Source organism: Antrostomus carolinensis, unplaced genomic scaffold (genome assembly GCF_000700745.2).
Source record: "Antrostomus carolinensis isolate BGI_N321 unplaced genomic scaffold, ASM70074v2 scaffold20183, whole genome shotgun sequence".
Taxonomy (NCBI): Eukaryota; Metazoa; Chordata; class Aves; order Caprimulgiformes; family Caprimulgidae; genus Antrostomus; species Antrostomus carolinensis.
This window is the reverse complement of record NW_010303423.1, coordinates 5,692-29,152: the sequence shown is the minus strand read 5'-3', so window position 1 is coordinate 29,152 and position 23,461 is coordinate 5,692. Positions and strand designations below refer to the sequence as shown.

The 23,461-nt window shown below is 36.0% G+C and overlaps 1 protein-coding gene across 1 annotated transcript; it reads right to left on the bottom strand.

Moving 5' to 3' along the window:
* Positions 1–318: 318 nt before the first annotated feature.
* Positions 319–23,129, bottom strand: MTDH (metadherin; the record flags this gene model as incomplete). Its single annotated transcript, XM_029084047.1, has 12 exons — positions 319–1,005; positions 2,617–2,773; positions 6,527–6,646; positions 9,110–9,229; positions 9,762–9,886; positions 10,687–10,785; positions 12,800–12,886; positions 14,977–15,228; positions 16,345–16,413; positions 17,961–18,140; positions 18,603–18,684; positions 23,025–23,129. Coding segments are annotated over 12 exons (1,467 nt in total), but the record flags the coding sequence as incomplete, so codon positions are not given.
* Between the last annotated feature and the right edge of the window lie 332 nt (positions 23,130–23,461).

Below are 23,461 nucleotides of genomic sequence, written 5' to 3'. Positions count from 1 at the left end.
GTTTCAGTAATAGAGAACAGAACAGAATTGGGTATGGCAGAACAGAATTGGGTACGGTAAGTTAAAAAGTGTTAAGGGAAGGGAACGGTTGATTTCAATTCATTCCATGAGTTTAAAAATTGAACAGATATAGTTTTAGATGGGAGTCTCAAACAACCAAGAACCGTAGGGAATGAAGGAGAAAACCAATGTAATGCACATTCCTGCATTCTTAAAAATATACTGCTATCTTCAACAATTCAAGTAAGGTAACAGACATTATCAAAAATAACTTCATGAACCATACTCAAGTTTCAAATCACATTCTCAAACTTTTAACCCAAAGCAGTTTTATTGTGTTAACTTCATATAATAAACCATGAAGGTCTGACTGTACAAATGGTTAATGATTTGCACTTGTGATTCCTGTAACAGCTAGCAGACTCGCTAACCAACTTACTGTAAAGATATGGCAGATTATGTATTTAATCAAAGCACTTTGATTTAGGCATGAAACAAATTCAAATGGTTGACATTCTGTGCTTCTAATGCATCACTCAAAAGAGAGGCAAGAAACACCCACTATTGTACAGAGAATTATTTTTACAGAAAACCCTTCCTTGAAATTAATCTTTTATCCGCAGCTGTAGATGAGAGTATAATCTGTTGTAAACAGGGCACTGTGTTGTAAAACCAGTTTTTTTTATTAAGATCTCTCTCCAAAAGTTGGAAAAACAGACTCTTCAGAATGTCTTTCAAATGTAGCATGTTCTGTTTGCTATATCAGAAAGTTTCTTTCCTTTGATTCCTTTTTAATGATGTTTGTGTTCACAGCAGTTCTGTTTTTAAAAACTGTTTGAAATTTATATAAAATTCTGTACATGTTCACAAATTATTGCATAAACAGCATAATCTTCATGACAGTATTCAGCAACACATGTCCATCTCAGGAAGTTCACGTTTCCCTTCTTGCTTTTTTCTTCTTTTTAACTTGTTTGGGGGATTCCCAGCTTTCTTCAGACTTTGCTAAAAACAAAACATAACTACAGTGTTAAGACTGAGAAAGTTTACACAGAACTGACTTTTAAAATCCTGGATAGTACATCCTATATTCTTATGAAGTTATCCAGAACAAACAACTAGCATGATTTTTCAGAGAGAGTCCTATTTACCTGCTTGTCCCAATTAGGCTATATTGAAGTGCATCTAAAAAAAGATTTGCTAACTTCAACCTACTTTTTTACACCACAAATACAAAAAGTAAGATGCAATGACGGTCATTCATTTTGTGAATGTAATGTTTACAGTAAGGTAATTATTATTATTTTTTTGGCTACATGGAAATAAAGCACATGTACACAACTGACATTGTTCGCTTTTATCAGATTACACTATTTTTAACCATTAAGTGTAAGTGACATGTCAGAAGATTGAACTATGTGAAGATGTGGTTATGTTCTATTAGAACAGACCGCCTTAAAACATGCAGTCTGCCAAGAATGGTAAATCAGGTAAAATATTTTATATGCATAAGAGACGTTCTTTCAATTGCTGAGGCATGAATCAGTCATGAAAGCCTTCATATTTTAGGACTAGAACAAAAGTTGTAGGCTGACCCACTGACTTGAAAGATTCTGTTGTTTAATTTATTCAAAATGAAGAAGCCAATTACTCCAGTTGAATGAGACTAATACTATGAAATCATATAGTTTCTTCTGCAGTCATTAAAAACTGGTTTAGTACTTTAACACTTAGCCAGAAACTTCTTATTAATCTCATTAAAAAGTCTAATTCAAACAACTTTTTTTTTTTTAAAGCAATGGCTTTCACATCCTGTCTTCCCTTTTAGTTTTTCTGTCTTACCAAGTGAGTACTTCAGTACAAGCATTTTTGCTGACTACAACAGATGCGTTTTGATACCTCTGAGCACAGCGTATTTTTAAAAAGCAGTATATATGCAGTAATTCAGCCTGATGTATGTGTTGTTAGGCTACAAGAAAAATAAGTGCATCACCAAATACCTTTCTACTTCCATACTAGCAACTGGTTTCCTCCATGACTACTACATTTCACGGAATTGCCTTGATTGGAAAAGTCCTGTAAGATCATTAAGTCCCTAAGCAAATTTCATGGAAGCATATGGAAAAAGATATGAATGAGCTAAGCTGAGAAGTCAAAAAAAAAAACAACCCCGTAGGCCGAAAATTGAATTTTTTTTTTTTTTTTTTTTCCCCCAAATTCCTGGTAGCTAAAGATCCTGTCAACTGCTATGTTAGTACCCATCTGTTCCACTGAAGACTCACAAGCAGACCTTTCAAAGAGCGTTGGCAGAACTACTTAGTCACAGCATGGAGCTCCAGTCCTGATGGTGAAGAGTACGTCCAAAAGTCTGTTAAGGACTGGACAAAGCCAACAGACATTTTCAAGCATACAAAGCTAGTTTTTCCTTACAGTGAAAGCACATTTGTCAAAGTACTTCCAATGAAAGCTAAAATATGGCATGATATATAAATGAAATATGTTAAGTATCTGATATGGCACTCCAAATCCAAACTTCAGGGCAAAGCATTCTGACTATATATACTCTATATGTACATCCTGACCTCAGATGAATGATTTGTACTGAGAGATACTTACTCTGTGGAGGAGGCACACTGTTTTGCTTAATATTAGGACTAGAAACATTTGTCTCTTGCAGCATCTGCGGCACTTGGGAAGCGATCTTGTTAGAATCGCTCTCTGATACAATTACAGATGGCTCAGTAGAAACAGCAAGCGAAGGAGCCTCCTCAGGCTATTTGAAAAACAGAAAAAAAAAAATTCCAAAAGTTTAACAACTCATACAACAGTAAAACACTCTTATACAGTGTTATTTTGGCAGTATACTTAGCAGCTGCTGGAAAGACAGCATTGAAAAATTAAGCCAATAATAAAATCCTTTACAGTTTTAAATCAAGGCTGCAAGACGATGACTGCCATCTAGTGCCAAAACTTTTAGTTGCATATGAGCAAAGATAAAGCACACAAATTCTTCTTGAAAAACGACATGCAAAGAAAAGGAGAACAACCTAAAAATCACTACAATCCTAAAAAGATTCTAGAATACATATTCAAAAGAGATGCAAGATGGTGATGCGTATGGATTTGGCTGCAAGACAAACAGGCAAGAAGTATAGGTCAACTCAAGCAACTTAAAATAAATTAAACTTTCATAGTATTTAGAAAGCATTTGCAGGCATTCCTATCAACTGCTTAAAACGCTCTGTGTGCTTATGTCAGAATACGAGGTGTTTGCAAGAGCAGTCAAAAAGTACATCAGCGGAAACCACTCTAGGAATAGCTGCCAAATAAGAAATACTCCTCGTATCTTCCAATTATCTGCTCTGTTTTGAAGGTTCCCACTACAGAGACAAGATGTAACTGTAGCTGACTGTGTAGCACTTGCTGGAATTAAAGTACAGTAAAACAGAAGTCAAAACGTAAAAAGCATTTTGGCATTTCAATAGGAAAGTCTGAACATAAAAACCATACAACCCCACAGCAGGTGACCGACTGACAAAAGGCTTCAACTAAGAGCGTATTAGAAAACAGTACCTCAGTCAAGCAATAAACCCCAAACTTTAGGATGTTATTAAGAAGCTGCAGTTGGGCCACAACAGCCAGGACCTGCAACTATCACAACAAAACAGCGAAGCCTACGTGCAGCCCTTGATACGGATGTACACAGATCCTAGATTAAAGTTACCAGTTTGTACTGTTTCCATCACTGGAATATAAACATCTCAAAAATTTAGTCAAAACATCCAAAAGAGCAGAAAGATAGACTTTTAAACTTTCCTTTTTAACCATATCATATAGAGCAAGAAGTTAATCAGCTTTAATTAAAAAACACCAAGACATGAATTTAGAAGGTAGCAATTCTCTAATCTTTGAGTTTGCTGTGCCCTTATGCATCAACTGAAACAAGTTTTTTAATAACCATAATTGCAGTATTTCTCTTATTGTACTGAAAATATGTCACTCTACAATTTTTTTTTAAAATATCAACCATGCTGATAAAAGGAACTCCCATCCTCCAGGATTTCCAAGCTTAGCCAATATAGTTTTGTTAGGAGTCACTCTCCACCTGCAGGTAAAGCAACTCCATTAAGATTTAAATGGCATACAGCTGTCTCAGGTTGACTAACAAACATGTTACAGCTTGAATGTTAGAGCATGTAGTATTACTGCAAATGTAACTATACAGGTACATACAGCATTATTTGCATGTTTTTCGAAATATCATACTTCTGTCTGAATTTTGGATGAGGGGAAGCAGATACTGATACCAAACATTAAGAATCAGGAACTATTCTTTGCTAGGATTTTCAGTGTTAACAAATCAGTTCAGAAAGGAAATCTGAAACAATGAATAAAGCCTATTTGATAATATAAGTAGTTATATGCATAATTCTACAATTTATCAATGAAGTAGTGACTTTTGAAACTGTTACAAATGAAAGATTTCCAAAGATATTATTTTATTTAAAACCTGTGCCTGCTGATAAAATGCCAAAGTTTTCCATGCAGCCCAACACACCATATGGGAAAAATATCATCACCAGACAAGAACCAGAAACATTCAACATTCAGCTGTTTCTAGTCTTTATGAGGAGATTCTGGATAATAATTTATTTGTACTCTAATATCAGCTTATTTTTCCTCATATTTTGTTTGCATGTTTTGGAGCATTTGTTCAAGACTAGATTACCTACCTGAGAAACTTAAGTCATTCATTTAACACATTAGTCACAGACTGTTTCTAAAATTTTTTGGAACAGCCAAGTCAAACAACATCAGAAGGCACCTCTGCATGCGTGAAATTACAGTAAGGCCAAATTTGATGTCAAGGAGACTTGATAAAGACTGACAGACCATCTGCATTGTCAGATACAGCAATTGACAAGTTGTCCTTTATCAAGTCCAACTAACTTCCACGCAATGTTGTTAATAATCGTTTTGTTTGTCCTTTGCCCCCACGCCAAGTTTAATACAGACTATGTCTTGTTTCACAAAATCACCACTAACACTGCCACACACAGGCACACATACAAACAGACTGAAGAGTAACAGGAGCACTCAGGCACCCAAAAATAGTGCACAGTGTAGGTCAACATCAGAGCCAATGCCATCAAATCACCTAGGAAGCTGGGTTTGGTTTTAAACACTAGAGCGAAGCCTGCTGAAATGGGGCTGGTATTTTGGCAGTGCTGACACCTCGTGAGAAAAAGTAAGATATCTAACTGCAGATCAAAAGAATCATTACATGTAGCTGCAAAGTATTTCTCAAATCAAATTGATTTCTAAACAGCAAAAGCTAGCCATCTGGGATGCACCAGCAGACCTCTTACTAGAGGTCAGAAAAACCACCTTGATGTCACAATCCAAGTACAAGTTTTCTGTATACACTTTTTCAACTATGGCCTTCAACACAGAACAATATATTTGCTTCCAAGTTTTTAAAAAAACACACTGCCAGGAATAAAGCCACTTGCACACATAGGCAGATGGTTTTTTTCAGATACAGCTTCAAAACAATTCCCACAAAACACAACTCTGCACTAGTCAGATAGAATAGACAGCTGTTGCTAACCTTGAATAAACTGAACCTAAACTAAATAATTATAATAGTAAAAGCTCTAATTCAATGTAGGATATTTACAATAAGCTAAAAGTATGTTTGAATGTGCTTTTCAAGGCACATGTTCTCAATAAACACTTTTTGTACTTTTTCTTTGGTGACCTGCTGCCTCTCGTAAAAGATTCCATTCTAATATTTCCATTTGAATCTTAAGACCATGTCATCTTTATAAAACAAATGCTTAGCAATTAAAAAGTAAACCTCAATATTCTGACAGATATTCAGTGGTACCAAACTGTGTCTCTGGTATTGTTCACTCTTTATGGAACACAAACCCAAGAAATATTGAACACTTTACTTCTTCCTACAGAGTGATGCTTGTAGGATAACAGTATCTAAATAAGCTGCTAGTTGGAGAAAGAGTAAAGAGAACTTAAATTCTCTAGAATATTTGTTTCAACGGTGAGCTGGAGCAGTTAACTTTATTAATTGGTTCAAATAAAAACTTTTCTTATTCAGTCATTAACACTAAGCTTAGCACAGACATTAAAAATCAAAATTAGACTGCTAAGTAACACTTCATTCTGTTGCAAAGAAACAGTAAAATATGCTATTAGTCTTGTGCTCAGACCTGTTAGTTCTTAGGTTTCCAGACTTCAAAGTTTTAAACTATTGCTTGAATATTCAAACAAGAAAATAACTTGACAACCATGAAAGTGACTACTGATTTAGAAGATAACTTCCTTTTTAAAATTTGTAACTGATCTATATCTAAAATTCAACCTCTCCCATCACCTTCATATTCATAAACATATAGCCTGAAGCAGTATTCTTACTATAACCTTACCTATACAAATTAATGTTTCAATGGAGTTTGAGCACTTCCAAATCAGAAACCGTAACATAAACTCAATTTTGTATCCCTACCTTAGCTGGTTCACTAGTACTTATGGTCTTCAGAGAAAAAGCTATTTCCTGCTGTGGTTGAACTTTTGAGGTATCCTCCTGAAATTCCTCTCCAGCTTCTCTATCCAGTTCTTCAGTGTCCTACAAAAGGGAGGGTGGGGGGGAAAGAGACTGTGTTTGAAATAAAGTTTTGACTCTTCCCTGCACATCAGTTTTGTTGCCATAATCAGCTTCTATAACTAAGAAAATCTATATTAAAAAAATTGAAGTAGTGGGCTAATACTAGACTATGCCAACACTCAAAATTTACAGAACATAATACAAAAATACCCATAGAACCCAATAAAGCCCAGAGAACAGTACGCTTCATGCAATTTACTAACAGAAATCCCAATCTCTGCATGAACTGCACGTCACACTCCTATGAAATTACAAGGATGTGAAATTAAACTGAAGTTACTCTAAAAACTTTGCAGAAGTATCACAATGAGTATCACTGATTGCTCTCAAATCTGTGTTTTGTTACAAGTAAAATGTTTTTAAAATGCAAGCTCTGCATATTAACCTGTACAGTTTTCTATCACATATTACACTTTAGTAATATTTTTGCAACCCAACTTAGTCTGTCATGCTGCCTGTAAACCCAGCCTCTCCATACAGAAACTGAAAATCTATCCAAAGCATCCAAGAGTCTCAACCTTTACTTCTAAGTAAACACTCTAATGGTGGAAAGTTTTTATTTTATACGAGGAATCAGACTAGTGACATTTGTTTATAGCACCAGAAAAGTCCTGTGCTGGTGAACAGTGAAAAGAACACAGGTCTCTGGTTTTAAGCTGGAAGTACCTTCTTGAAACACTGTTCCTTCACTTATTCTCCCTGCAACCTTGTAGAAACGCAGTGACAGTCCACATGTTGATTCTTGACAAGAAAGAATATATACTGCCTTACATCTAGCTCTACAGGCAGCTTCCACTGCCTTGCCAAACACTGAAAACAACAAATCTGAGTGCATATACTTAGGTATCATCAATGAGAAAGCTGATGCTGTTTACGTGAACATGTTCAATTTTCAGAGGATAAATATACAAATTTTAAGTGAGTCTGAAGTAGGACTGTCAAGTTAAATTACTAAACTGCTATAAGAGGATAACTTATCTGATATACTAGCAATTCTGCCTGCTCCTATCAAGCAACATCCCCCAATTTTCCATAAAAATTTAATCCAGAGAAAATCTAATCTTTAAACTGATGATCTCAGACTGATGGATTGAAAGAAAAAGTAACAAAATCAGAATGGTTGGAGACCAATGGGTAGAAGAAATTAATCTGATTATGTTAATATAGACAGGAGGATTCCACTTGACATATACTACTTAAAATGCAGCTCACAGGCAATAGGGGAAAAAAAAATTCAGAATGCACTCGCTGGCCTTAAGATTCATGCAAGATATTCACAATCACCTGCTAACCATAACCTATTAATCTTGACTTACATTTAAGAATCATTGCAGGTACCAGAACATCACAGTTTTCAATTACAAAAAACCTGCAGTCCTAGTACCCTCAGTTTGAATTTGCCTCAAAAGAGACACTGCAAATAGTTGCTTGTGTCTATCTCCACACAGACAACTTTAAAAGAATTCTATATAACAGGGATTTATTATTTTAAAATGGTTTTAATAAAATCTCAGACTAATCATAAAAAGCAAATCCAAAGCAAGAATGACTGAAGTAATGCTTTCCCCCTGTCTCCAATTCGGATTCAGCTGAGCATTTAGCATTTTGTAAAGAATGCAAATTATGAATGGCTGTCACTACAAGCAGAAGCAGGATGTATTCTGAGCACAAACTACTAAAAGCTTTTTCCTATTAGGAAAGTACTTGTCTTCATTTATTCAAGCATGATTCAATTGCCAAGCCGAGTGCAATCTGCGTCTGCTATTTTTACAACAAATCTGTTTCAATGTAATTCTTCAAAAGCTATTTAAGTAACACAGAAAACTCCAATCATCCTCAGTTTGCAAATACTATCTCATTCAAATCTGACTCACACAGTAGCTCCACCTACTGAGTTAGAGGCACTGATACTTACCATTTCACATAAATCAAACTACGACAGTACTTCAGAAAACCACCATATTCTCATAGAATTGTACTTTAAGATAGCCTATGAGAAAACTGAAGTTTTTCTCGTTCTCCTAGCTAGTTATGTACACCAAGGCAGCCATCTTTCAAATGACAGGAGGAGAAGGCTTCCCATGCAGAGGAAAATTCCTCCCAGAAGTATCCCTATAGTACAGAATCCTGATTTGACAGTAAATTGGTAATTCAGGATAAATACCTTCCACATATTTCATGCTCTCCATAAATCCAGCAAACTACCTTGTATTTACAAGTCAAACATGGAACCATTCAAATTAAATACTAGCACTAGAAGGATTGCTTTAACTCTTGAGAAACAATAGTAGACAATGCAGTACCTTAAAGGAATTAATTTCCCTAAGATAATTTTTGTTTAAAACACAAATATACAAAAATAAGGTGATTTTGTGAATTTCTCACAAACTGCCTTTCAGACTATCCAGATTTTGTTCCATTTACCTGTGCAGGAGAGTTAGCTTCTTCACCCTGCTTCTTCTTTTTCTTCTTCTTTTTCTTGGATTTGCCACTTGTAGAACTCTGAAGAATTGGTTCTGCTTTTTCTTTTTCATTATCTGAAGCCTTCATACAGGAATGTAAGGTATTTAGCATTTAAAATTACATTGAAACATGCCTTGTATAGATGAAACACAATAGCTATAAGGAATTTAATTGCATACAAAAGTCTAAATGAACACAATCTCATCTGTTCAGTTAATTTTAGGAAGACCACATTCTTTATCTAGTAATACAGGTACAGGATTTGGGAAAGAGCACACCATGCACTGGTGGCATGGAAATGCCACAGAGAATTAAATATTGTTAAGAAGTATTTATGAAAACAGATCTAAATCCTCTCTTAATCTACAATGATAAGGTAATCCTTATGTTGTGGTGAGACAGTAAGATTTGACATGGAGATAAGTGGCTTCTATTTTCTCAGTAACAACATTCAGCATTCTCCTACTCTGTGTACACATTAAACACAATTGTGCTACTCTTATCAGTGTCAAAGAGATGAGAGATTACCTTTATCATCACCCTTAAGTTACTTTAAGAAACAGCAGTGGTAAGGGCAAAGTCTTGGAGCTAAGGAGAAAATATCACCTTTTACCTTCGGAACATCAGATATCTCTTCAGGCTGAGGAACAGAAGCAACTTTTTCTTCATCTACCCAGTTTCCCCACTCTTCTGCGGGTGCATTCCAATCAGAGCTGGGATCTGCTGAAGAAAGTCCATCTAGAAAGATTAAGAAGATTTTCAGGGATGCCTCCTTACTTTACAGGTGCTCTTTGACCGTTTAAAAATGGAAAAAAAACCCCAACAAACCCCAAACCAACCAACCAAAAAAACCCCCACCCCAAAACCCACAACCATATGCATAAAAACACTTCTTGATATCAAGGTATGAATATAAATTTCCCACATTTCTGAAAAATTTAAATATTTTAATGATGGGGGGAGGCTTGTAAGTAACGGATAAGATTTGGTTATTTTACAGAGCAATTGGCTTACAAACTGGTCACAGCAGCAGCTAGGTAGATGGAATTGCTTTGAGATACTGTTCTAGACTATGTGAAGAGGGACAAAGTTAAATCTTCTTCCTAGTCTGTGCAAAAATTAAGATGAATAGTAACACTGATCAATTTTACTTTAGTAAGAATCCTTTACAAATGATATATCTGAAAGTGTAAAACTTACTGAGCCAAAAGTAATCTTGTCACACTGACATTTTTAAATAATGTTATTCTTTCCCAAGACTCCCAAGTCTTTTCCCCATTTTTGGAGAAAAATACTTGGATATTGAAACTCAGAAGTTAAAGAGAGCTCATGTATTTTAAATGAACCATTTTTTATTATAATCTGTCAAAATACTTTGCTTTCTTCAAACTGTTAATTAGCTTTACAGAAGTGAAACATTCCAGCTTTTTCTTCAGATGCTCACAAGTGTCTAATAGAAGTAACTAATGTAAATAACTACACTTTAAAGTAACAGTAATTAACAAAATTTTGCTAATGAACATTTTAGATGAACATACTTAACCCAGACCATTCATCATCAACAGGAGGCTGAGCATGACTTAAATCCCACTGAAAATCAGAAGTACCAGCCTGAGAAACTGACTCATTGTTGGATCCTGAAAGGGAATAAATAAAATTGTATTTGTAAGTTAACAAGCTTCCTGAGTTTTCCTGGTTAAAGAAATTCCAATCAAAGCAGGAAAGAAAGACAGAAGAATCAAAGAAAAAAGTCTAAGGACTGCACAGGACAGGAAAACCACAAGGCTCTGGAAAATGAGATATATTTAGAAAGTAAGGGAACTGAAGAAGGAAGACAAAATTAAGTCAGGAGAAGAATACAGAAAAAAAGAGGTAAGAAGGGTGAGTAACAGCAGTCTGTAAGGCTTACAGCAGTCTCCTCAAAGTGAAAAATACAAGGAAATTTTATGGGTAGTAAAATTATTACCCTCTATCAGCAAGAACTATTACAGGGAAAAGCTTAAAAGAAAAGAGCACTAGGAAAAAAACCTCATCAATTACATTGCAGGTATAGCAATTAAATTATTCGTTACTAAGAATCTAATTCTCATTTCAAGTAAAAGGTTTCAGGAACATAAAAGGAGCATGACAAACAACAGTAAGGCCAATACCAGTCATGATAACAGAAAGTGTTGGACATCTAACATCTTTATTTTAAGAAAAATAAGGCACCAGCAAACGGAAAACATTTTAGGAAAAAAAATAAAACCAAAAAACCTTAACAGTAAGACTGAGAGAAATGGATCTATTACTTTTTTATGAGACTTACTTTTCAAATGAAGTTTAAATAGGACCATAGTTACCCAGGTCTCTTTATTTTATAAACATCTCTGCAAAAGATACCTCAGAAGACAGGAACCTTGACATATTTCCATTTTATGCTAGCCAGTCACAAGTAAGAAGTAAATGTTTACTCATGTAGTGACTTTGCATTACAACATTGTTGGTTAGGGTGCACCAAAGATGATGCGTATACTTCATTGTCCTCAACCTTCTCTCAATTAAAACTGGAATAGTGGTATTGAAGATGAATCTCAGCTCAGTCTGTCATCCCACTTTATTAACTAAACTTCATCAAGTTTCAGCCTAGAGATTGAACTTGAATTCAAGTGGCTCCCTTGGGAAATATTATTTTATTCTCTCTGTACAATTAAGACTTTGTTTCTTCTTTTTCTTTAAGACAAAGTTTCTTAAGTTTTCATTAAGTGAACTGTTCTTTGGAAAGTCTGATAAATGAGACCTGTTAGACCTTGGAATTTATAACCTGTTTGTTATCCTGGCTCAGATGTGTACAGAGAATGAAGCACTCGTGGCCTGTAGGACACGGAGCTCAAGTTCCACAGTTAAAAGACTGCAAACTGCAATGCAAGTAAACACAGCCTAAGTGCACAAGTACTCAGCAAGCTACTTCTTAAAAGGAAGTAGCCATGCCAAGCTCATTAGATAATGAGAGTAAGCAAGAAAGAGCAGAAAATCTGACATATGATCCCCTTATTGTATAATAAATCACTGTAGCACTTATGTCAATAGCTTAACACAGAAGATTTGTTATGAAGTCAGGCTTGCACTCTATAGCAATTTCACCCTTCAAAACAAGAAAACCCCAGAACTCAGTTTTCCCATCTGTCATAGAGAGAAAAGACTCAAGACTTCAAATGCTGCTTATGGAATGTATTTTGAAAGCAGTGTTTCAGTTCCTCGAAGAGAAAAAACCCAACTGCCAAACAACAAACCTCCCAGATCAGCAAAACCAAACTTTCTTAGAAAGCAATCTTCAGATCTTCATCTTGAGACATCGATACTGAGCAATCTCTTATGCCCACTATTTAGGCTCAACACACATACAGGAAGGCCAAGTTAAGAAATATCACCTTCTTATGGATCTAGTTTTTTATTAGAAATTTAAGAGTTACTTTATCACATAATTCGAGTGTAACAAAAAAGCTTTCTAGGCTTTCATAAAACATACCTTCCATTTATTTACAGGCACCAGTACTATTTTCAAAGAACAGTAAGAAAGATATTAGTAACATTTGGCAAATTCTATTTCCACATGGTGGGGTAGAAGAGAGTGGGGAAAAAAAAAAAAATCTTCAGAAGGGCTATACATACCAGAAACCCCAGGAGTTAATCCAAATGAAGAGAAAGAAGTAGAATTCTGTTCAGAGGTATTAATCCTTGCATCCACATTCCAAGCAGCTGTGGGAGAAGGGGGAAAAAAAGAAAAAAAGAACTTCACACTGCTGGCAATTAAATAGCAATGTTAGCTATTTAATTATGAACAGGGTCAGAAAAACAGTGGAAGTTCCAGCCATGTTAACATTTCACAAAACTGAGGGCATTATTTTGCTTATTACACGAGACAATTAGTGCTGATAGAAATGTGACTGTATGAACATTCAGCTTGAAACAATTTTCAAGCTAAGATGTTCCCTTCACAGCCTTTTCTATATATAAACTTCTCACAAAGGAAGAGTAAATTGTGTTTTGAGCCACATATTATTGTTATTCCTATTACTGCAATAATCTAAATTATTGAAAAGCATATTTATTAATTCTGTAGGTGAAACGTAGCTTGAACAAATTGCATATATGTTAAGGAATAGAACTGAGTTCAGAACAATGTTTGACAAATAGGAGATACCGATTAAAAATTAAGATATACTCGACTCTGTTAAATTTAAGATAGAAAATAAGCAGAAATCATCAGTGGCACTAATGTGTCAAAAGAAACAGCTGGTTAGAATGTGATCTAAATAAGAACTACTAGGAGTTATAGTAATTTTTATTTACTGACTCCTGTTAATACAGCCCAGAACACTGTTGGTGTCCTCCGTTGCTGGTGCTCACGTCCAGGCTGGTGTGCACCAGGACCCTTTATCCACAGAACTGCTCTCCAGATAGTCAGTCCCCAACTAGGGGTGCTTCCTAACCAAGCACAGCACTTCACATTTGTTGAACTTCCTCAGGTTCCTGTTGGCCCATTTCTCCAGCTGGTTTAGGTCCCTCTGGATGGCACCCCTGATCTGGACTGTACAACCGGTTCTCCCCTCAAGTTTTGTGTAATATGTGAGTCTGATGTGAATGACTCACTGTTGCCTCCTCCAGGTCATTTACAATGATGATAAACAGGACAGCTCTAAGTACAGAGCCCTGTGATATCCCCCTTGCTAGCAGCCCCCCAGGTAGCATATGACTCACTAACCACTACTTCTGAGCCTGACCAGTTTTTCAACCATCCTAATGGATACAATAAGATTAGAGATAGTGTTGAAAGCATTACTAAAGTAATCATAAAAAGATGTTCACTGCTCTCCCCTCACCCACAAAACTAGTCATTTTACTAGAAGCAAATCAGCCTGCAGGCATCATGTACTCTCAGTAACAAAAACAAGCAGCTGGTCACAATCACTAAGAACTACCTTATTAGAATATAAAGCAGAATACAGATAACAGGAATGTGAAAAAAGCCCTTTGCCTCTACTTGGCAATAATAAAGCTTCCAATGGTACAGCAGGTCCAGCCTCAGGCACCATATTTCAAGATAAGAGAGACAAATAAAAGAGGTGGAGACTAAAGCAACGTTGCTGACTACAAAGGAACACTGCTTTCCTGAAGAGACTAGGATCACTTAGACTGAACAATGGGAAGGGCCATATTACAGCATCTACTAGTAAGTTGAAGATTGTTTCCCAAAGAGAAACGAAGAATTCTCTTCTCCATTATTATTATGGACAGTACAAGTGATAAAGGCAAAAAAATTGTACCAGAGAAGACTAAAAACAATTTCTAATAAGAAAAAACAGCGTAACACTAAATGGCAGGAGAGCTGAACAATCTTCATGCCTGGAGCCTAAACAAACATCAGCAAAAACACACACAGTTGGTTTGATGGTGTTGGATCAAAAGAATAGACTTATGACCTGGGTTTAAGACATTCATTAAAAAAGTTACACTTCCAAATTACTTCGTAATCACTTTCAGAATTTTAGGAACTATAATTAAGAAATATAATTTAGGAAAAAAATATAAAAAAATTGATTATTTTCACAGAAATAAAATTATTTCAGATATGCTCCAAAACTCTAGCTGAACTGTAAACAGAGACTCAGATGTTACACCATCAGAACTTAAGAGTAAAAAAACCTGCTTAGTTCACATTTCACTAGATCATTCAAAGACTTGTTTTAATATCTAAACATAAAGCTATTTAAGAGATTCACTATTAAAAAAAATATACTTATGTAAAAAATGCTTAAGTGAAGCAAGTTTTCTTCGGAATAGCTTACCAATAGGAGTGAACAAAGAACGCTCTTTCCAGGGCCTGCCCACCAGGGTTACGCCCCAGTCCTTTCCATTTCCATTAGCATCTCCAGTATCCTGGCCCCAAGCTGATGTCTCAGTCTTCCTCTTCCCAGCTGCAGCTGAGGGAACAGACGTCCACTTCTCCTCCCCTACACCGATCTGTGAGGAGATTTTTACAGACTTCTCATTCCAGCTTCCTCCATTTACTGTATGGCTTTCACTCAATCCTGGAGAAACTTAAATACAAGCATAATGAAATCATTATACAAAATAAGAACTAGATGAAGAATTAAAATAATACTTAACAATTAAAAAAAAAGTACAAATGAACAGCAACTTTGTTACACCAGTGTGATACAGAAGAGCTGTTGCTCTGTCTCAGCTGATTTTCCAGTTCAGATGATATGCACCATCTGTCTACCAACTTGAAAAGCGAGGAAAAATCAGCACCAAACTGCACTCTCCTACCTCCATCCCCTTCTTTACAGGGCTGGTATCTTGGTAAACCAGTGCCTCTAGATTAGAAAACCAAAAAACCGATAGGGATGCTTCCAACACTGCCAGGTCATTTCTCTTACACAGTATGGTGATGATTTGTGGGAAGCCCAATGCACTAAATGGAGAATAATTTTTGTTTCATAACTGCATAGAGCAGTTGTCTAGGCAGGAAGTAGAAGAAATTAACAAGGATTAGAAAAGGCTTCCCAAACACTACACAGAATTTGAAAAGAGCACATCTATCATATTGAGTCCAAAGTTAGAGGAAAAAAAACATAGTAACACTCTCAATGTAATTCATAAGCAATATATTTTGTTACATCAAGGTAAAAGCCCGCAAGTCTATCTGCAACAGTCTACCCTGCTGAGGAATTACTAATTATAGCAAGTTTAATTTTACTTTGAGAGGAGTCAGTAGTACATTGAGATATAAAGATCATTATAACACTTTTTAAAAATTATTCTTTATTTATGTCCCTATAAAACATAAAGGCTAATGGTCACCTGGTGCATCCAGCCTGACCTCCTATATATTACAAATCTTTCTCAAAGGGCTCTCTATATCAAATCCTCTCTCTCTCAGCAACAGAAAACCTTCTCACAAATGATTAAGAAATACCTGCATATTGCAAGCATAACACTTAGTCAGCCAAACTTGGTGCACAAGTAAGTCAATCTCCTATGCCAAAAAACCCACTACAGATCAAATATTTAATTCCTCAAATGAACTCACAGCTGTATAACAGAGTTCCAGATCAGCAACTGCACAAAATCCCGCACCAACAATTTGTGTTTTCACTTCTGTAAAACACTTTTCTAGTTAATTAGAAAGCCTAATAATGAAAGCCTTTTACCTTGTGGAATTGATGACTCCCCCTTTGAAGGCTTAGAGCTGCTGACTTGTGCATTCAGAAGCGCATCACCTGATTAAGAAGTAAGAGGAAACAGAGCTAGAGTAAGTTTTTTTTTTTTCCCCAAACAGCAACATCTGTAAAAATCTTCTAAAAGAGTATCCATCACTGAAACTTAAAAAAAAAAAAAGAAAAAAATCAATACTTCAAAGTAAATTAAGACATTTTCAGAAAACTTAAGGATAAAATTAAAATGCTCTTTTTGTTATTATTTGTGTTTATTTTGCAGACAGAATGAACTCCAAATCGATTTAGGGCCTATAAAACAAGTAACTACAGATTTCAAAGAACTCTAGCTGGTTTCTTCAAGAATGGCAAGCAGAAATCTAAAACAGAGGCTGCCATTTTCAAGCAAAGGGCAGCTTTAAGTGTTTCAGAAATATACAGCTATTTCTAACTTCTATCTTAGCATGAAAGCACTAGATACAGCTCAATTCTTTCCAGTTTAGTCTGGTATAACGTGATACCTAAGAACATATGATGCACAAAAGGACTCTGGCTAGAGAGATTACCGTACTTATGGCCAGCCACAGTGTGCAGACAAGACAGTTGGAATTACCATTTCTTGAAGCTGTTTGTGTGTAAATGGATAGAAAAAAAAAAAAAGAAACAGGAATCAATTGATCTAGTCCTGAAGGACAAGAAGCATGCACTCAGTCATGATGCAAACAAGCATCAATAAAAACATCAGGTGAGGCATGGGAATTTCCATAAATTGTTACACAGGACCAGACAGTTGCTACGCTCGGATTTTTTGCCACTTTGCTAGAACATCAAGTTTCATCTAATTAAAGCACCAAGTGTATTAATAGGTTAAAACCATGTCAGAAACCTAAACTGTTTGTGTCTTCAGATTCTTTTAGCCTCTTAAACCATTTCTCAGTCACAGTCAAATACAAATTCCTGTGCCTACACACATTTTGAACCAACCCATGCAACTTTTTTCTTAAACAGCAGCAGCCGTAGAAACTAAAGCCTACATTTCCTTACTGAATCCTTACCTATAATAATTGATTACTAATTCTCAGCCAGATGTGCCCACTGTTATGAACAGCTTTAGCACAGGTACTACTGCATCAACGTTGGAAAAACTGTCTACATATTAAGCAGTGTATGATTTGTAAAGAGAACTCATGGGCATAACCTTCCCACAAGGAAGTGTTCAAAAAGTTAAGGAGTTGGTGCTGCCTGCAGCAGTACTGAGGGTGCCTTTGAAGTTTCCAGAAACATAAAGGGCAAAGTCAGCAGAGCACAAGTGAAGGAATGGGGACATATGCCTACGCAGCTGTGCAGCTACTGACAGAGCACTGGTGTGGAGGCCTGTCTCTCAGCCACTTGCGCCAAAACGTTCTCTCCTGAACTCCCTTGAAAGCATGTCTCAAAAAAAGGGGGAGTTTTGCACAATGAAAAGTACCTTTATATGGCTTGAAATAATTTCCTCAAGAGTTACACCTCAAAATATACTTACCATACATCCAAAAGAGAGTCACTATTTAAGCATTCAAGTAAAGTTGTCTTTCTAGAATGTATTCATATTCTAGACATACTGACCATCATACCTTTATTTTTTCTGAGACCAACTGGAAGCGACAGTGTAGGCATCAGTTGTTCAATGGATACAGTAACTGCATTTTCCACACCCTGGAGATTTGATTCTCCTGAGCCACCGTCAGTCAGCACCTTGTCTCGCTTACGCTGCTGTCGCTTCTCCCTGTTACTGATTTTCGTTTCCCAGGCTCCTAAAACATCCCCCAAATGAAAACATCATTAAATAAGTTAGAGAGCAAAAAGGAAAGAGTTTCAGCTTGCTAAATATAAAGCTGAAGTCTGAATACAGGTTCAGCTTAGAAGTCACAGACATAGCAGTCAACTTCAACAGCAGTTTGAAAACATGACTGGCCAAAGGTTAAGTTTTTCTAGATGCAGTGTGACAATACTTTGCTTCACAGAACAAAACATGAACATGAGGGCCCTACTATTAACAACTTTTCTCAGTTTTTACAAGTTTAACTTCAAAAAAATCAGTTGATGTTATTAAATACTGTTGTTTCAAAGATCAGATTTCCAGATATAATACGCGACTGTAATTTTATAACAAAATTAGCTTCTTGTGGTACCTTCTGAAGCACAAACAAGTAAATCTTAAACAGCATTTAAGCCAAAATATGTCTAATTGCATTTTTTGTGTTTGTGTTCAGTACCTTCATCAACTTCTTTTCCATCTAGACGTGATGTGTCCTGAATCGTTTTAGCATCTCCCTTTGATTTCTTTTTTTTCTTTGACTAGAATAAAAATAAAACATTCTCTTAATAATTACTTAGTGATCACTTGTCACAGTGACTTAGAATTCTGCCCCCACTGAAATACAGTATTAAGGCTAAAACAGATTTTCCTGAACAACCCTCCGTATGGACAGTCCCTTGAAAGGAGCACTAAACAACACTAATTCCTAAACATAAGTTAAGACTATTGAAGTAACAAGTAAGACTTATGCAGCACACAAATGGCAGGCGATGAGAACAATTACTCATGCTACAGAGCACAAAGCCTGGTGGAAGAAGCTATGCTGATGGTTTCACAGTCACACACGAGTATTAACTGTTTGGCAGGCAGGTCCCACTCTGGAAAAATCTGTTTTGTGCAGAAGCAAGTATAAAGTTATACACAGAGAAATAAAGAATGCCAGTGACTCCTTTTAAAGAAATGGGTAAGAGAATTCTAGCTTGGAAAATTACTTCAAAACAGGAACTGTGATTATAGTCCATACAATAGATCCAGGTTTTTTATCCAAGGTTTCACCAGTTATGGCTTCTTGGCTATACAAGCAGACATAAATGAAGAGGAACAGAGATGACTACTTCTGCAAGCAGTTTTGGTGCAACAGGTAGCAATATAAAGTTTTAAAAAGAGAATACGGAGAAAAAAGATTTAAAATTACCCAAGATATTGGGAGAGAGTATATTGCAGAAAGTCTTGGAGTTTAATCTTTTGATAAGCTAAAGTGATAGCAAATAGACTTGACTATCTTCTTAGAAAGAAAATACAGTACTGAAAAGCTTTTCAATCTAGTGAAGAAAGATATAAGAATTACCAGATAAGCCCGAATGAAAAAAAACAGACTTTTTAAAGAAAAATAGTTATCCACTGAAATGTTGTAAGGGGAACTACTCACAGATTCACTGTCTCTAGTATATTTGAATAACGATATTCTAAGAATGCTAGATGTCTTTCTGGAATACATACTTCTGCCAAAGCAAAATTAATAATTGCCAGCTTTATACCCGAGTTCAAATGATATGATTTTCTAGTCTCAGATGTCCAAGAAGAGTTTAACAATCTCTCTAGAATTCTGAATTGATAACAGCTAAATTATCAGAACAGCTACAGCAGATATCCTATGTGCCCACACTGGCATGCAGTTCACATGCCTTTGAGTTAGCATGCCCCAGAAGTACCACGTACCTTCCATATAGGTACTGAAAGCAGTATAGCTTGTTAGTGCAGCACCAGAGACAATGAACATTTCACTGCTTACATGCAGCGCTGTGTCAACACACCTATAGCACTCAGGGGGCTGACTTGAGCAGTCAGCTCATGGTTTACTGCACTAGGGGACCTACAATAGGGATGCACCCCAACTGAACTATCTTGTGTTTGCTCAGTAGATTACCTTTACCCACATACCAGCTAACTACATTCTGAAAAGGCTCCAAAAGAGAAGGGCTGGTTTCAAAAGCAACCCAAGAAGAAATGGTTCTAAGAATATGATCAAGCCAAATTATTTGCCAGAGCAACTTCTAAGGAAAAAATTAAACAGGAAAGTGGATAGCATGAAAAACAGTTATGAATTGCTTCTTGGAGCTCAAGCAGAGGAGTATGTTTGTACCTACATCTCCCATTTTCAGCTATATTAAGAATGGAAGTTGAGGTCTTAGCATCTCCCACCCACAAAGCTGTGACTACCCAACTGTCCTGTGGCACTAAGAGAACACTTGAGATGACTCCAGAATCATCCCAGACAGCAGCATAACATGACTGCTCTCCAATTCATAGCTCCAGTTTCTTAAATAACTAGCTCGTACAGAGGCATCAACATGAAATTTTACATTTCTTGTGAAAACATCAAAGTTTAACAGTTTTAAAATTAAGTTTGTTACTAACAAACACCGTTTTTTAAAAAGACCAAGAATTCAAATCTTGAAAATATATTTACTTTCCTAACCTGAGTTACTAGAAGCTAATCTGAGAAACCAAAACTTTAATTAGTTATCCAATTTACTCATCACTTGCCAAGCAGTGCTCTAGCAGTCGCTATGTCGGTAACAAACTGACTGAAACAGCGAGAGATGTTAAAGGTTACTGAGCAAGCTAGCTGATTATTTTGCAGAAGCCTATTCAAAGTGTCACCTTCTGCAACACAGAAAGCTGCCAGTGTTGGCTCTGCCACCAACCAAAGAGCACATGAGGAACTCGGCAGGCCTGCCAAAATTTTGTTAAGTCTTTAAGATGCACTGTCCTCCACGCAAAAACAGAAAAATAAACTTTTTTTCCTCATCCCTAATGGTCTGTTTATTTCTAGTATTCAAGACGAGGCAGTCTTGTTTGCAAACAGAATGGCTGATGAAACTTCAACATCCAGCAATCTCATCCACAGAGTCACTTCTTGGATACAATCCCTTACACAAAAACTTAAAAAAAAAATTTAAAAATTCCCATACTGTACAAGTTGCTAAAATGGAAAAAGGGGAAGAAACTATTCAAAGTGTCAAGAGAATCAGAAAAGCTATGAACAGCCACAATCCATACATTACCCAAAGCTTCCCCTCCCCCAAAGCAGAACAAGAAGATAGAACTTAAATTACTATCTTGAAAAAACAGGCATGAAATTCACAGCCCTGAAGCAGCTAAGAAATATAGAAACACAAAAGGAGTGTGATTTTCAGTGAAAGCCTATCTTCAAGCACCAAAAAAAACCCCCAAAACCATACCCTTCATACCATAGATTATACACATTCATATATCTACACACATACACACAGTACTTAAATCGCACCCATTGACTTATACCACCCATCCCAAGCTATACAGAGACATATACACAGGACTCCTTGCAATCTCCTTAGCAGGTTTATAATGTTACAAATGTAAGAGATGCCCCGAGAGGCTTAATCAAATAATTAGATGCCTGTACAGTTACCTGTAGTTTCAAGAAAGTTCTTGGATATGTTTTTAATTGAATCAACTCCTGAGGCAAACATGCTTTGCTCAGGGTTCCCCAAAATGACACGAAAACATAGTCAGTTGAATAAGTGTCTATATCCATATAGTGGTACTGATTTCCTGGAGCTGCAGCTTCAACTTAGCATTTTAAAATTCAGATCACTATGTTTGCAATTTTAAGGTAAAGCTTGAGTTTAGCATTTAAACACCTTACCTACTTGGAAATCTGCTTGAGATAAAGTGAAAGTTGACAAGAAAAATATAGTTATTCCTTCAGGATCAAATTTTATTATAATCTTGGAAAAAACCCCACAGCCGATCTGATATGCAACACATGGAGACGAGAAAGAAGTGCGCAGCATAAAACTTTAAGGCAAACCCATTTCACAGAAAAGTCTTACTGTTTGCCAACGCTAAAAATGTTTAGAGCCCCGTAGCCAACTAACAGGATACAATCTTTTAGCCAACATACTAACTGCGAAAGAAGTTCTAGGATAGTCAAGTAAGTTAATTAAAGCTTGAATGAGCTAAATAAATTATAATAATCAACTACTGGTTTCTGACTATGTATAATCTTTATTTTTCCAATACTCCTCAGGATAGTTAGAACAAATGAGTTCTGTTGAAGAAAATAAATCAGCAAATCCATGATAGCAGGAAAATTTAATGCACAATGTTCGCAAAACAACCAAGCCAAAAATATTGTCAATAATATTTTTAAAATATTATCATAAATATACCCATGTTGCCTACAAATGATAGCATTTATGATAAGGCTAGAAGATATTAGTCCTCACAGTGCAAAAAGTAATATTGCCAGTAGGATGGTTACCTTTTAGATAAAGCTATAAACCAAGCTTTAAAAGACATCTTTAATGTAGCTGTTCATTTTGCATAACAAACACCTCACACCAGACTTCAAAGCCCATATTTGTCACCAGAAATTAAGAACTCTAATCACTAATGGATACATCTGACAACAGAAATAAGCAGGCACATGGTCTTAATCCTTTGAATAGTGGTCCCCCAGTTGTTAGACCATTTACAAGCCACTTAACAATATTATCATTACGTTGCATCTCCATAGAAGCCAGCAAAGATGAAACACAAACTTAATTTCTGTAGGCTTAACATTTTCACATGGTGAACTGAGATATCAGTGTTTAGCAGGGGTGGCAAGGAAGAGGGTTTGCTTGATGCAAACATTCCACGATAAGACATGATCTCAGAAGAAAATACTACTTTATCTCTTTCCAACACCAAATTAGATCAGTACTCTTCATAGTAAGAAATATGCCTCTTTACTCATTTAGGTAACAGGATTTCAAATCACAAATATTTATTAGATATTGAAATAACGTGCGCTAAACTTTGACGTTGTAATTTCATATCCGTAACTAACCTTTTCATTCTTCTTTTCGGTGTCCACAGGCTGCTTTACATTTTCTTTACGGACAGTTTGTATTACTTCATCCTCAGACACATCAAGGAAAGACCGTCCATTAGGCTGTGTAAACAATAAGCGTGAATAATAAAAGCAGATGAAGCAAAGCTCAATTACATTATCACTGAAACGCAACTGTTTGTTGACTGAAAAATGCTCGCAAAATTATTAAGTAAAGCAGACAGAATCGTGGATTGGTGCTCAAAATATCTACTGCAATTCTGTATTTACCAAACATAGACATGAGAAAGGAAAGAAAAAAAGGGCATTTTCCTCACTTCATCTCAATCCTACTCAACACAGGAACTGCTTATCAAAAAGTAAATTTCTGCAAGCTACCAGCTTTCAGAACAGCTACAGTTCTAAATTACCTAATTCAATGAACACATTTACCA